The sequence below is a fragment of the Lepisosteus platostomus genome, chromosome 4 (genome assembly GCF_059453375.1).
Source record: "Lepisosteus platostomus isolate fLepPlt1 chromosome 4, fLepPlt1.hap1, whole genome shotgun sequence".
NCBI lineage: Eukaryota > Metazoa > Chordata > Actinopteri > Semionotiformes > Lepisosteidae > Lepisosteus > Lepisosteus platostomus.
Window position 1 is genome coordinate 41,108,891 of NC_142614.1, and position 16,776 is coordinate 41,125,666.

Genomic DNA, 16,776 nt, shown 5'->3' on the forward strand with positions numbered 1-16,776 from the left:
TCCTTTAAGACAATGAAATACAGTACAATCCACTTCTGCTTGTATTACCATTATATACTCTATATTATTCTGTTGCTGCCTTATTATCTACATTATCAACGAAGGCAAAAGAACCCGTTCAAGTTTAATGGACAGATAGGTCCAAGATAAACCTTTACCAAAGTGATGGAAAGGATAAAGTTTGGAGAAAGAAATAAACACTAGACGCTCCAAAGAATACCACCTCATCCTTGGAGTCATGGCCTGAAGTTACAGAAACATTTTGTCTGTTTATGTAGGAAAAATATTTCTGTACTTTTTTGGCTGTGCTTTATCATACAACATTAAAATCATCCAAAACATATAGCCATTGCAACCAACTCAGAACAACTAAGAACACCACTATCATAGGTAAGAACATAAAGTGGTTGCAGCAAAGCATCTCAAATGTATGAGACCAAATATTGAGTGGTATACTCTGAAAACGATTTACAGTAAATTGAATGTGTTCCAATGTCTATGTCCACTTGAAATCACTGGGTTGAGCCAAAAAATATTCTAATATGATCAAATGCATGAAAATGGACAAAAATAATATATATAATATGGTAGGCATCCTTCATATAAATATCATGATAACAAAGACCTTGACTGTGAAACTCAAATAGCAGTTCTGACTTTGTTGTCCCAATACTTTTGGAAGAAATTGTATGTTTAAAATGTATTGCGGAAAGAAAATATTTAGTACAACAAAAATGATATAAAAATGTCATCAACAACTAATAACAAACAACAATAATAATAAGTTTTATGATTTCTGAAATCCATTATTAATCCACTCAACATATTTTTCATCAATTTTAATTGGCACTAATTGCCTTAGTCCCTCTTTCAGAATTCTCATTAAGATGTGCTCCTGACAGTATTGCCTGAGGCCATGTATGAGGATTGCTGCCCTCAGAGGATTCTCTGGAGCAGCTCTAGGCAACCTCAGGGCCATTGTGTTTGAAAGCCTTTTGCTAGAGAACCACAAGATCTCTGAGTACTGTCACCTCATCTCCTTGGTGGCAGGGCTTGAGACAGCTTTTAATACTCTTCACAATAAATTCTAAAGGCTCATTCAATTATCATGTGACCAAACTGCTTTCAGGAGAGCATAATGTAATAATAAGATGTTTCACAAATATTCTCTCAAAATAGTGAAAAATTCCTGTTTCCATGCTAACCATTTATATGTGTATTGTTAAGTAGCCATGAGATTTCATATACTTAAAGAGCAGTTTAAGGAGAATTAATTAAATGTCCAACTTAAACCAGTAATGAGGAAGCTATTAAGGCTTGTACTTCAGAATACAAGCACTATTAGGTTTCAAAAACTGAAAAAGTATAACTATGATTACAGAAAGGATATAATGGTCCTGTGGATCTCATGCGTGTCTGATAAAGTTTTTTCCACAATTTCTGTGTCTACTTCCATCCTGTGATTTCACATACCTATTCTTAATCATTTAAGAATAAAAGTAACTGTTTTGACTAAAATGTCATCTGGAACAGTTTTTCTCTTGAATACTATAAAAAGAAAGCCTTACCTCATTGTTGAGCTGTGATGCCCGAGTACATCTTTGTTGAATAATTTTCTAATACTGTGAGAGTTTAACCTACTTAATAACTGAAAACTACAATTGATCTAAATCTACTTACGGTGTTATGCAAGGTCAAACAAAACATTCATTAATCCAGTTCATTCTTCTGGCTTGCTTCAGATTGAATGTTTAGACAATGCTTGTTCACAGACTTCCACTGTCTTAAACATATGTGTGGCTCCTATCATACTTTATATGTGAGTACAGCACATACCTTAAAGTCACAAATTTCAAGAGAGAGAATAAAGAGACAGGTATCCAAGGACCCAGAAAGGGCAAAATGGAAGCATTCAACAAGAAAAAAATAGAATTCATATTTAAAATTGCTTCTCACTTTAATACAAGTTTATCCTCTGTAAAAATATGCTTGCAAAGAAATAAGGATTTTTGGTAGACAGCTCCCTCTGGTGTTGGTGGAAACTATTGTCAGGTATAGGTCCAAATGCTTGATAGAATGTACTGTATTTGGACCAGTTCATTTAATATTTATTTATTTCATATAATATAAAGTTTTTATATTATGCTATTTATATGCTTTACAATCAGAATTCTGAGTCTCCACCATTGCATTACTTAGATTCACTTATATATATTTATATTTCAAATTTCAAGATCTTTGTGTTGTTTAATATGATTTCCCCTTTTTCTAAATATTGGATGGATGGATGGATGAATCTGTTAAATCCCCCTTTTGTTTCAGTTGCGAAAAGGGCCTGATCTCAGCGTGAGGAATTCTAGACCTCAACTCAATTACTTTTGTTTTTCCTGTTGTTTTGGTTAATAAAAGTGCATTTTGTTGGAAATTGCACACAGAAAACACTGCTGGGCATCTGGTGATTCACAATTCTGCAAGAGGGCACATGCAATGGAAAGTTTGCTTAAATAAAAATCTTCACTGAAATGCATATTGAAGCACTTTTTACATTGAGTTAGAGGTTAACGGCTACGCAAGTTCCTCTTTCTGTCAGTTCAAGAATAATCACTGAGATGTTGAACAGTGGGAGGATGAAGGAACCACAACTCTGAAATAGAATTCTCATTTTATCAAAACACAAAGAGCACAGAGTTTTTTGTCAAAAACTCTAACATTATGGAGCCACCAGTTTCTAAATACCACATTTAAGGCTTGACCAAGTAAGGCCAAGGAAGAGCCATATAAGACAAGGTTCTATGCTGGTATCAGCTGTGCAACCAGTAATGTAACAACAAATCAGAAGACTCTAAGTTCAGTATTTGGCTTGCGAGCTGTATTTGTCACATACCCAGAATGGCCAGTGGTTAGCACCCTAACATACTGCATGCTGCAGCAAAAGCTCAAATATTGGCCATGACCCATCCCTTTTAATCTTTAATTCCATTTGATTCTTACATTTCTTAATATGAATCTTCTTACATCTGTAGCAACCTGTCAGTTATTCCTGGATGAGTCATATTAATTCAGAGTCTGCCATTTCACCTTATCTGCTTTTAGTCCGGGCCATTAGTTTTATGTAGACTGATCTTCTGTGACTTTACTGGGAGGTCTGCTTGAATCTGCCATTTGTCTTCTTCAGCTTATTAGCTGAAGCCAAAAGTGCAGAGATACTGCATGGTCAGGGGAGGGCCTTGGAAGTCGGGCAGCTGCCACTTCTGATGGGTGGAGAAATTAATGTGAGAAAATACATGCAAGTGTGATAGTATTGTTAGTGTTAATAATAGTGTGTATGAGTTGGTAGTGTGATTAGATGTAGAAGTGCGTAAAATATTTTTGTGAAACAGGCCCTCTGTGCTCATTGTTTTAATTAAGGTGTGGTAAGATTTGTCATATTTTTTAACTAATAATTTAATTTAATAATTTAATTTAATGATTTAATTACATAATGAAAACATTCAGATAATAGTTTTGGGGAAATTGAAAACAGGAAAAAATGCATGGCTTATTCAATTATTTTAAATTAATATCTTAAATAATTTGTACAAAAATAGGTGGACTTAATTTATTATTTAGATAGTTACTTCTAATAGCTAGATTGTGTTACGATCCCTGCCTCCCGGCAACGGAAGAGGCAGAAGAAGGCGTAGCCTTACTTCATCAGTCTACCTATCAGTTTTCTTATTCACCACCACACCCCCGTCTCATCCTGTACTTAAACACCTGTCTTTTCCTACCTCATCACTCAGTATTGATTTTTCTTTCGAGCTTCCTAGCTGCACCACTCCTTCTTCTGCTTTGTGTAATTCTTGGTTTTCAGATTACGGTTTTTCCCCCTTTGACGACGTTTTTCGGATCACGGCTTGGCTTTGGTACTCACGCTCTGTTTTGGATCTCTGGCTTCCCCTGGACTCTCGGATTGCTCTATTGTCTACGATTTCGGATCACGGTTTGGCTTCAGTAACTCGTTCCCTGTTTGGATCTCTGGCTTCCCCTGGACCCTCGGCTCGTTTCTTCGACTACGGCTTTCTTTGGCTCGCGGCTAGGCTTTATCAGCTCCTGCAAGTGGGTTCATTCACTGGTTTCAGTTTCTCTTACCGAATCCCTAACAGATTGAGCTGGATTAGAATTTCAATGCTCAGTATTTTTTTCGTATTTTGTTCGTTTATTACCTTTGATCTTTCTATAGTTACATATTTATTAATGAACTATGTTGAATTATTGCTTAGATTGGAACACTTTTATGCCTCAACTTATGTACTGTATGTTTCTATGTCTTGATTGTGAATTGAGGCCAGCATGGTAGCACAGTGCTTAGCGTTGCTGCCTCACAGCAGTGGATCCTTGGGTTCAGTTTTGGGGTACTGTCTGCATGGAGTTTGTATGTTCATTTGGGTTTCCACCGAGTTCTTTCCTCCCACAGTCCACAAAAGTCTGTTTTTGTCTGCTCTCAAAATGGACTGGTGTCCTGTTCAGGGTGTACCCTGCCTTATGGACGTTGCTTGCCAAGATAGGCTCTGGCTCCCTTGGGACCCTGCACTGGGGAAGCAGTTAGGAAATGGATGGATGGACATAGACTTCCTTGATTTTTTTCTATGAGGTAAAATGCAATTAAGGTAAAATGCAGAAATTCACATTATTTGTTATTTAAAGATGCTGTATGTTTCAAGCATTATTAATCTTGTCATGAAGAATCCTAATCCTAAAATGATGAACAGGAAAGACAATTATTTTGTTGTGGATTTTCTATAAACCAATTCTTACAGAAAATACCTGGAGAAGACAGCAGACTTTAGATACAACAGGTGGGAAAAAAATAATGTAAAGAAGGTTATTTGATATAGTTAAAAACATTCAAAATTGGTGTAAAAAAAGTTTTCTACTTTAAAAGCTTTCTTCATTCTTCAAAGAAAGGAAAACAGTTCTAGATCATCTAGGGGAAAAGGCACAGTAGCTTTGATACCAGATTTAAAGAGGAAGTGAAAATATGATTTAGAAAACAAGCTTTTTCAGAACTCTGTCACCTTAACAGATGGGCAGGAATTATTCATTGTCTACTGAATGGCAGATAACATTTGGAAAAAAATATTTTAATAAAATACTGTACATAATTAAAAATGCCATTTCATATTTAAAATACCATTCAACATGCACCAAACCAATTTAATACCGTGTTGAATAAAATATAAAACTTACACACATTTATTTGGATAACAAACCTTGACAGACTTAACAAACACTATTAAAACATCATCACACACAAGGTGAAATTGGTAGCAGTAGTACAGTAGTTGTCATGGTTTATAGAATAGCTGCACAATTCCTCCTAATGTTATCCAGAAAAGTAGTCTGTTAGTAACAAATACTTATTGTTCAGCATCTTCACCTTTGTATACTGAAAAGGAAATCATTTCCATTAAGTTGTTATATCTAAAAAGTTAAAATACCATATGAAAAAATAAAATGAACTATCTAAAAGCAACAAACAAGCATATACTCTTACAACTGGACTGTGAGTAGCTCACAGTCTGCTGCTGCCACAGGAGACCATGACATTCTCACAAGCACTCGCACTCCAGCCATCTCCATGAAAACAAGATCAGGCTCTTGTCTTTCCCTACGGCTGCCTTCCAGTCACACAGCCAATCTTCTAACTGACCTCTAGATTAAAAGATCGGCTGTTAAAGGCTCAACTCTGCTAGACTGGTGCTCTGTCATTGAGCTACTGATACCTGTCTGGCAATCAGCTTTGTGTTTGCATTCCTACTGCTTAAAGAGAAAAACTTGACAGCACCAATCCAGTGGAGATTTCTCCTCTTCAGGCAACTATCCAGTTGGTCCTGCTGTCTGATCTCCCAGGCAGCCCTTGACCAGCTGCCCTGCTGCCTGATTCTTCGGGCAGCCTCCATCCTTCTAATCTAGGGTCTTTCTCCTCAGATTCACCAGTCTGCCAACTCATAACCCCAGCAGCCTGTCTACTCTGTCTCGCTGCTTCTTCAGCATTCCAGAAACCCCTGGAGAATGCTGAAGTCCCGTACTAGGATTTCAACCAGTCAGCCCACCATGCATTGTAACATCTGTGGTCTGTAAAGTAAAGGGAAAATACAAGAAGTGTTTAGAAGAGTTATGGAAAAGGATTCCCCAGAGCCAAACTGGTATCTTAACATTTGAAAGAAAATGAGAGAAATATTCAGAAGCCAGAAGTGGTTAAAGACAAGGGTAGTACCCAGAGACCACAGAATTGCTTATGTAGTTTCAATCCATAAAGTAGGTGAGAAATCTGAGCCTAGTTATTACAGATCAATAAATGTGACTCCTGTTACATGTTATTAACAATTATAAGAACTTATAGAGATAAATACAATCTGCAACTTTAGACAAGATGTCAGGCAGACTAAATGATGTAGCAGGCTTCAAGCTTAGTGAAAGGGCACTGGAAGGACACATCCCCAGTAGGTAATGGCAGCTTTTGAATTGAATAGGAAGAAGCACCAGACAAACAAGCATCTATTTCTCGGCCATAGCATATTACTTCATTAGTTGATTATTTTTTGGTGGCATCAGGGTAACTTTACTCATTTATTCAAATTACAAGAATTGCTCTTAAAAATAAGACACATATTCCAAAAATTAAAGCTCCAGTTAATTATACATAATAGTACAACTGATTGTCAAGGTGGAGTTTCAAAAATATTCAAATATTCGTTTATATTTGATAGATTCTGTTTTTGTGCATTTGTGTGTTCTCCATTGCAATTGTGAGTGAAGAGATCATTGGTTATTGATGTAGCAGCAAGGCAATGAATATATTTATAATTATATGTTTAAAAAGATTAAACTGAACTAAAAAGTCTGAAACTCCAAGATGGAGACGTGTCATGGATAAAGGTGACCCTGTACTGTACAACTACACAATCTAGCATTTATAAAAGGTTCTGGATCTTACTACCCTGCCACTGGTTCCTTTTATCTCCTAGAATTACCAGTGTATCCACAGACCAGACAAGAAAATTATCATATGTAATATCCCATTTATTGCAGTCTACCATTCGACACATCACACAAAGGTATCCCAATAATGCAACACTTTTCTATACTTCCTACACATTACACAGAATACTATTCATCCACCAGGGGCACTTACTGACAGAACAGTATAAAGAAACCCACAAAGCCCCACAGTTACCAAAAGCAATGTCCCAAGTAAAAGTCCACTAGCAATATTTTCTGAACCCAGTTCCAGTCAGTTACCTGGTGTGGCTCCTTCCATCATTCCACAGGAAATAAAATGGAAACCCTGCGTAGTCCTTTGGTGGCAGTTAGGCAACTTCTCCATTCCTGGGATTCCCTAACAACATGGTTATTTCATGCTCCCTCCTTACCTTACCTACCTTACATCAGGTAGGGGGGAGGAAGATGATGCCAGAGCCTTCTTCACCAGAGATACCAGAGTCCCTAGTGTCAGCGTCTTCTCCTGGGTCTAACTGCTGTGATTTGTCCCAGAAAACTTCCTTTTTCCAAAGCTGTGCTTTCTTTTCTGACTGAGGCTTTTTATACCTTCTTAGCAAAATGCTCTTGACTCTTCTGCTGCAATGTTGCCTGCTGCAATGTGTGGTTATTGTCTTATATCTGTGTTAAGAGGTTCTTTGATCAGGGCAGGAACTCAAAGAAAAGGGCAAGAAACTGAATAATTTCACTGGCGCATCACTGCAGTCAAAATCCATACAATCCCAGACACCCCGCGCCCAACAGCCATTCTTTCCAATCTGTGACATCTAAACTCAGACCCAAGCTGGAGGTCACCTGTCAAAAGTGAGAGAATGATCCATCAAAAAGGAACAAGCTATGAGGGGATAACCACAACACCTGATGATGTCAAAATCAGTCACCACCCATACTGATATTTAAATAAACAACTGTACATGCTATTTTAACAAATCTTTATAGAAAACACGTAATGCTTGATATGTTTGTGATTCCTATGTTTTTATCTTTTTAAAGAATATGATTTATATGAATTTGCATTAGTGACATCCTTTTTCAGTAAAATAGTGAGTGTCTCTTTAAAAAAAGGAAAATCACGCCTTATTGTGTCACTTCCTTGAGGAATGTGACTTCCTTCCTATAGGTCAGCTGTTCAGACTGGTTTTGAAGTAGTGTGTTTGTAAATAGATGTGTTGTGCATGAATGTCGCTTTTCTAAATTCGACCGTTATTATGGGGAGAAATGAGGACAGTGAGATTATTGAGCATCATGTTAACGAGGACATGGAGAAAAAAAGCACACGGACGACAGATCCTAGTTCATTCCTGCAAAGTGTCACCTTATCTGAGAAAGACGGACACAGCAGCACACAGTCATCTCACCGTCTTCTTGCGTTCAGTGATTCTCTAATTTCCATAATAGCAACTGTTATGGTAAGAGTAATGTTAAATATCGACAATCGTTTTATGGGGCAGGTCATTTAATTTAGTTCTTAAACATTAAGCCATTTACGTGACGCTGCTAAATTTGTATTTCCAGGATGAGTGGAAAGGACTGCAAATATATCATACGTGGTTTTAAAGGAAGGATTTAGAGTGAGGTGCGCAATATATATTGTTTTTATATTTGTATTACTCATAATAACAGGTAAGTGCTAGAAACTTAAAGGGCTAAAGACAGAAGACAGCACTTATACTCGCATTGAGATCTGCGCTCTGTGCTTGTTCCGTTTTGATCGGCTCAGAACCTGCCACACCGGATCGCTCAAGAACTCCATACACTGCTGTAGCGTGTGGCTGTGTGTATGCTCCCCTTCTTTTTGCTATCAGTAGCGTTGTATTAATAAATACAGTAAAGATGCAGTCTTTCTTTAACGCATGATAAAATAAATAATCTGCTCGGAAAGCCAGTGTATCTACTCCTTAAGAATATAATGCAGAAAAAACGTCAATCTCTCTTACTAAAGTAACATTTGGAAGAATTTGTAAATTAAAACCTTTTGGGTTTTTTTTTTCAGATATTGCCTATTGCACACACAAAAATACAGCAAGATCAGGTAATGTATTAAGTTCTTTTATTTTTATGGTTTAAAAAAAACAGCCCTACCTGTGGTCTCCACTACAACATCCAATAAAATAATACAAATCAAATATGTTTGGTAATTAAATATAACAAATTCATATATACCAGCATTACTGATATTAGCCATGTCAGGTATTATCAAAATAACAATCATTCATTTTTATATTTTTCTTTTGTTAAGGAAATATAGCATAACATTATTTGTGTGTTTTGTTCTAAGTAAAATTCTGGTGTATTACATTTTGTTATGTAGCGGCGAGGCTTATTAATAAGAAAGAATTAAGTGTTCTGAGCTTTCCCAAATTAGGCCTCATCTCTCTGTTCATCTCTGTGGTGCAGCCACAGAGAAACCATTCATGCAGGCTGATTTAAGATGTTTTCTTTTGATAAGGACAGCTCCCAAAGGGGGATGCATTTAGCTAAGCCTGGCTATCATGATCAATGGTCATCCATTGGCGCCTATCTGTCTAGGGAGTGCCAGATGGACATCTGGACTGCATTCCTAAGTGTCAGGAGTAAGTGACTCATATCTCACCTTGATCAACCAATCAGGGACTGGTAGGGCCGAGTAACCCACGTGGGACTCTGATGCCCATGGAACTTTCAGCCAATCAATGAGCTGAAGTTCCTCCAGGTAAAAACAGGCAACACAGAGAGCCTGGGAGATTCAGAAGGGAAGAGATTCAGAAGAGATTCAGTAAGATTCAGAAGAGATTCAGTAAGATTCAGGAGAGAACTCTGTGGACTTTTCTAAAGGGAATTCAAAGGAGAATTCCAGGACAGGACGGCCCAGGAGCAGAAGGCTCCCAAGGGCAGGACATTCTCGCAGCGCGCCTCCTGACCATCCTGAGACTCAGCCCGGACAACCACGGAACGGCCAGTGTGTCCGAGTGCCAGAACTTTCCTTTGTTCTAAGAGTCTAGAGTGGAGGTTGCCACAGAGTAACCAGCAGCAGGCCTCGTGAACAGGTCAGAACTGTGGACAGCTGAATCACTATTCAGAACTAGCTCTTCATCAGGAACAAACCAGTCCTCTTCCTGACTTGCTGGGACCCACAGTCATCTTTTCTCCTGTGCACAAACTTTGCTAGTTAAAGCCAACACTAACTAGCCGGTCAGTGAGCATCAGCAGCGCACCGTCGCAAGCCGCACAGCACAGCCTGGCACCGAGCCAGACAGCGCGGATGGGACAGCAACAGCCTGCAACTGTTTCTTTGTGCCCGCAGGAGATCTGAATCACCAGAGATTGGATGAGTATTCAACTTCAATGCATTACAGCTCAAGAATTCAATTGTTATCCCAACCAGTTGATATCAATTTAATTCCTAAGAGTTATGTACTTGTTTTGAGTATCTAATGTAGAAGTTATTACCAAGTTCATTTATGAAACGATCTTAATGAATGATATACTGAACATATGTCCTCTTGATATGTGTAACACTTTGTAACTAACTGAATATATACCTTTTGTATTCTGATAACCCTCTCGATAAGATCTGTTAGGTTTACCTGCATATTCTATATATTAATAAATGTATCCTCGTGTGTTAGTACCTGTGTGTGTGCGTTGTTTGAGTTATGTCGCATGGTTGGATTCTGAAGCCATCAAAAGAATCAACTTTGTGATTTACTGCTACAATTAATAATTGTCTCAGTAAATGCCCAAACCCTACAGAGCCGGTTTTCTTACAGTTACAAACCATCCAAGAATGTGAACAGCTAGAAATCTGATTTATAAAGCTAACTCAAAGGGCTGTCATGTAACTACAGTTGAATTGCTCTTGGAGTTTTTAGAGATTAGATCACATTGGATTTCAGATCTTCCTGCTTGAAATGAACACAGTTTTGCTGAACTGAAATGATGCAAAAACAGTTATTATTTTTGCGCTGGTCTTCCTATATGCTACAGTGTGGGTTTGCATATCCAGCTGAGGAAATGGGCACCTACCCTTTGTCAAGAACACTGGCAATAATGACAAGTACATGGAGATCATAGTGTAGGGGTTTTGTGAATTTACTGGGACAATTTATCAATTGGTGCAGTAATCACGAGGTGATTCATTATGGCTATTAGAAAATCAATCGATCAGCAATACACACACATGGATTCAATAAATGAGATACATTTAAAATGTGCATATAAAACATATAACAGTCTGTCTGGATTCAGATGACAGATCTTACTGTGAAGGTTATCAAAGTGCAAGGTATATAATCATGAAGAGATGCAAAACACGAAGAGATACAAAGAATATACTTCAGTATACCGTTCGACTATATTATCTTTAATCAGTCTATATTAGCTACTCAAAAGTAAATACACTACTCGTAGGAATTGAATTGATATCAACTTGTGTTGAGGTAACAATTGAATTCTCAAAATGCAATGTAGAACATAGGGTTTACTTATCCAGATAAGGATTCGTATTTCGCGGTACAGACACCAAAGGCCAACTAGCGGCTGTGTCCAATCACTGCAGCGTTCAATAGACATCGTCCCGACGTCCTCTTGCTCCTGGCCAACCAGTCGGGGTGCAGCTCGAAGTCAGACGAATTAGGAGGAGAGATCTCTGTTGTGGCGATGCGCCCGACAGTGTTTCCCTCAGGGACCTACTAGTAGTCCAGCTGACTAGTAGAAAGTCTCTATGCACAGAGGGTGACCGCGGGTCCGAGCAAGTCACTCTTTAGGGGGAAAAAACTTGGTTTGCTTCCAGTCTAGTGCTGCTGAATAAAACTTATTCAGGTTGTTGACAAGAGTCCAAACGTATACTCCGGTGATCAAGCGAATCGTCCACGTTGGTATTGGCTAGTGATTTGCGTATGGGCAATCCCCGGGGCGACACTTTGCTGAAACAAGGTTACAGTCCCTATACAGACAACACTGGCTGTCACGTGTCTCTGAGGGTGTGAAAATTGACCGGAACAGCAAAGTTTCTGAGCTGTGCAGTTTACAGTGTGTTTAAAACCAAAACCAGGACAGGCGATGATTGGTCGAAAGTTAAGCAGGCATTTCAGACCCACGTGAGGTTACCACACCCTGCAGGTTCCTGATTGGTTGGTCAAGGTGAGAGATGAGTAAAAATGACTTCTGACATTTAGGACCCCAACCCAGATGTTCCCAAGAATCTCAGACAGATAGGTGCCAGCAATGGCCATTGACCATGATAGCCAAGCATGGCTGGGCGCATCACCATTTGGGAATTGCTCCTTATCTGACACAAAACACCTTAAATCAGAACTGCATGAATAGCTTCTCTGTGGTGTGAGAAAGAGAGATGGGGCCTCATTTAGGAAAGCACACAACACTTAATTCTGAGTTATTTATAGGTTTTGCCGCTACAATAGACAGAAAGTAAAGCTGACAATTAGAGAACTTCATAGCTCCTGCTCCTCTGTACTTCTCACTTTTACTTCTAGGTACAGGCAAAATAATCTTTAAAATTCACAGGTGTTCTTTAAATTTGAACAGTACTAGCACTGTGAATTGGTAATGTATAAATTATTCTCTGTGTTAAAAATATTGAAAAAAATATATTTTTCCTAAAATAGTTGTTTTTGAAATGATGATAAGCCAGCTTTCTAGTGCATCAGGGTGCGGCTCTAGTATTTTTAGTAAATTTAGAACTATAGCTTTCTAAATTCTAGTCATTTCTGTGGCATGAAATTGCATTGAAATGTTCCCCACTTTGTCTGTTTTACTCTGTTGCGGCTTTGGAATACAGATAGAGGAGTGGGTTCAAATCCCAGGTTGGACACTGCTGTTGTACCATTGAGCAAGGTACTTCACTCAAATTGCTCCAGTAAATGTCTTGCAGTGCAAACAGGTCTTTAGGTAATCCTTCTAAGTCAGTTGATTTGTGTGGTCAAATAATCGAACATAAAAATTGTCCAAAACCTAACGCAACCAAATTGAGAATTATTACATTCAAGCTGTTGTGCAGCAAACATTTCATACAAATGTATTATGTGAAAGGAGTTATATATGAACACTAGCATACAACTAAAGGAATTTTTTTTCTTTATAAAGTCAACATAAACAAAACTTGTCATTTTACATTTGAATTTTGTTCAAAAGTTTTTATTTGTTGATGTTAAGATAATTCTGAAAAGATAAGATAATATACAGTATAACCAACTGCATATAAAAATAGTATTGCTGTTCTTAAGTTAGTATGCAGAACTTGTTTTAATAAACATTTTAATAAAAGTCAGTGCAATACTTTTCATTAGAGACTAGTTTATCTATATTGGACTCAATCCCCCAGTCTAATTCAGGCTTGAATCTGAATCGTTAAGGTGAATGTTTTTTTCACATGAATTTTATCAGCTCAATGATTCTTAAAGGCTCTATAGATTAAGGAATTATTTAGTTTTTCAGGATGGAGAAAAGGTCTCGTCTTAAGTTTTCCATATTACAATGTACAAAACCTAACCTATGTGGTCTTTTAAATTAACTAATTTTAAAGTTTATTTTTGATTATTTGTATTTTGGCATCCGTGATGTGACTGAATTCTGACATCCCAGTTTCATGGTATCAATTGGAGTGAAGTTAAATAGCTCCTTGTGGGTTTAATGTTTTCTTGTGTATCTATAAGACAAAGCAAATTACAACATGGCTCAGTTAACTGGCATCACTACACAGAGATGTGGCAATCGATGAAGAACTGTATTAAACGGAAGAGTTTTTTTACAGTTGCTTCTCCTTCACAATGTTGATCTTTTAATTGATAGCCACCAGTTTGTTTCTGGACAATGGTCTGCACATGGTATTCATAACATTGCAGATACTGTATATCAGATGGCAGGGATAAAGACATTCCAAAACTTATAGGAGCAAGTTCAAGAGCTGTATGACATTCCAGGTTCTTCATTTTTTCTTTATCTACAGCTGAAAGCTACTATGAGTATTTACAGGGTTCCTTGGGGAACAGCATTTATTTGATACCTGCTATATAAGATATTGTACTGATACAATTCATCTGGTGTTTTCTTATGCATTTCTGTTACAGCATTTTGAAAAGTCAAGTTCCTTTATGTCAGTATGGTTAAGAGATCTATTACTTGATGAGAATTATATGTCATGGGATAGTAGAATGTATTTAACTACACAAAATAATTTAACATATCTGTCTGAAACCCTGCATTGCACATTGTAAATTGTGCATTACACATTGTCAGGGTTCAGTGGGAACCATTTCTCACCAGGTTTGGGAATATACAGAGGTCCACATTTTGAAAGAAAATCTTTTCTTCTTTATCAGAGATACTAGAATAATTAATGCTTGAAATTGTCTGTTTTTAAAAAAATCTAATTCTACGGATAACAAGAACTTATAGCACATCGCTTGCTGACCTTTGGTGATTTTCCTTGGCATCAATAGGCTTTTTGTTCTGGACATTTAATTCTGGAACTTTCCACTGGCTGTATCCATGGTACTAACATACAGACGATTACATCATGGGTGTCAGAGATTGTCTTAGTCATCATCATAATCACATCACTTTCAAAACAGGCTTATCCAATTCAGGATCATAGTGGCCCACATCCTATTCTGGGAAGCCTTGTGTGCAAGGTGGGATACTCCCAATTTGGGATGCCAGTCCATCACATGGCACACACAGATACCAGCATGCACACACACTCGCATCAGACCAAGTTACAGAAGCCAGATAACCTACCCATATGTTTTTGGACTGTGAGATATAAACGGAACATCCACAGGAAACCCACACAAACCCAGAGAGAGCATACAAACTCCACACTGATAGCACCCCAGGAATTGAACTTAGGTCTCCAGCACTCTGAGTCAGCAAAGCTAACTACTGCACCATCATGCTGCCCTGCAATTGTCTTAGTGTTTTAGTTAAATCATTATTTTAGTTTATATATATTTTTAGATATTTCTTATCTCTATATTAGTTGCATCCATAGGATTTTTTCTCTTTAGAAATAGGTTGCCATTGACATGGAGATTTAAGGTTTTTAATTACTCATTTTGATTTTATTATTTTGTTTACAACATAAATACAAATATTAAAAAAAAACATTTTATTACTAAACTTAGGGATTTGCATTTTTAAAAACTTGGAAAAGATGTAAAAAGATTGTTTTCCTCAGGTTTTTACAGTGGCAATCTGCTGTGATTGAAGGTACAAGGTACTCTTTTAAATTAACCAACCAATCAATTAACCATTTAAATAGAATCTTAAGAGAGGTTATTATTTAACATAGATTTCCATGTGCTCTGGATCTAACTGTATATCTGCTATCCATAATCCAGGGATTTAAAATATCCTAGACATGATTCCCTAGACAATAAATTATTTGGGTTAGGTAGAATGTGCATAATGCTTATCTGGATTTTTAAAACTACCATCAGATATCAGACAAAAAAATCAAATTTCTCTTTACCACCAAACCTACTGTAGCATGTAGAAATATTTGCTCCAAAAATATTGTGACTACAGGGATATAACTTTAGCCAGCAGGTAAGAATCTATGTTCCATTTTAAGTATCTAACAGATAAAAGGCATGTTTTGTTCCATCCTTTGCTGTTACCTTTATTCCATTTGTCAAAGAAAAATCATAAAGCAAATGTACATTACTTTATTTAATTCATTTTGTGTTTATGTAATTCATAAATTCATTTGTGTTTCTATGCATTAGGAATTGCAGAAAAGTTTGCAGCAGCTTCTTGCAACAAAAATTTCAGTTTACCTGGTAACATTTCTAATAGTCACTGTGGCTTGGGCAGCTCATATCAGGTAAGATATATTCAATTTACACAACCTTGCAGTTCCAAATTACAACCTGCTTCTGTTACTGCAGTTTTAATAAATTCTGTATGTACATTTTTATATATCTGTACTTTCAGTTAGTATTTTTCTAAAATAATTCTTAAAAATACATTTTTCTGCCATATACACACATTATTATAAGATATAAGATTATATAATATATATATAAGGCCATATACAATTTCTTGTATTAGGAATTTGTCTTTTTCGCATACCACAACTTGATCTCCATGAGACACAGACAGGGAGAGAAGCTTGGGGTTAGAGCGCAGGGTCAGCCGTTTATACAGCACCCCTGGAGCAGTTAGGGTTAAGGGCCTTGCTCAGGGGCCCAACAGAGTAGGATTCCTTTGCCAGCTGTGGAATACGAACCGGTAACCTTCCAGCCACAGGCGCAGATCCTTAGCCACAGAGCCACCGCATTGCCCGTGGCCGTGTACACTGTCTTTGTATACTGTCTTGTGTACAGAATTTGCAGAATTTGTATACTGTATATGTTGGTAACAATGTAAAGCATCAGCCTGCAATTGCTTTTAGTTACAGCCCCCCTTTCCTATTAGCACAACCCAGTTAATATGTGAATATTTTTAAATTAGAGACAGTATCATTGTAAATTGAGGCATGCAGCAGCCATAGAACAGCGATGATATTTGATATTTATGGTAGATCTTAATTGTGTAAAATAAAAGATAAATATACCAGACATCTCTCACTACTGTATTATTTTTTTAAATGTAAATAAAGTTAGCAAGATTAAATTCTCAAGGTACTTTAATCCACACTGTTCATATACTTTAATACTTTACTTTACTTTAATTTAATACTTTACAAGTACTTTAATTCAGTGAATAATAACACATACTCCACCCCCTCAACAT

The 16,776-nt window shown here is 37.2% G+C and overlaps 1 protein-coding gene across 2 annotated transcripts in view; it reads left to right on the plus strand.

Moving 5' to 3' along the window:
* The first annotated feature begins 8,147 nt into the window (after positions 1-8,147).
* tmem175 (transmembrane protein 175) overlaps positions 8,148-16,776 on the plus strand; it is a 33,521-nt gene continuing 24,892 nt past the window's right edge. For both annotated transcript variants that reach the window (XM_088629485.1, XM_088629484.1), the window contains exons 1-3: positions 8,148-8,450; positions 9,035-9,073; positions 15,768-15,865. In XM_088629485.1, the coding sequence (XP_088485611.1) occupies positions 8,217-8,450; positions 9,035-9,073; positions 15,768-15,865 (371 nt within the window). In that variant the 5' untranslated portion in view covers positions 8,148-8,216. The remainder of the gene's footprint in view (positions 8,451-9,034; positions 9,074-15,767; positions 15,866-16,776) is intronic.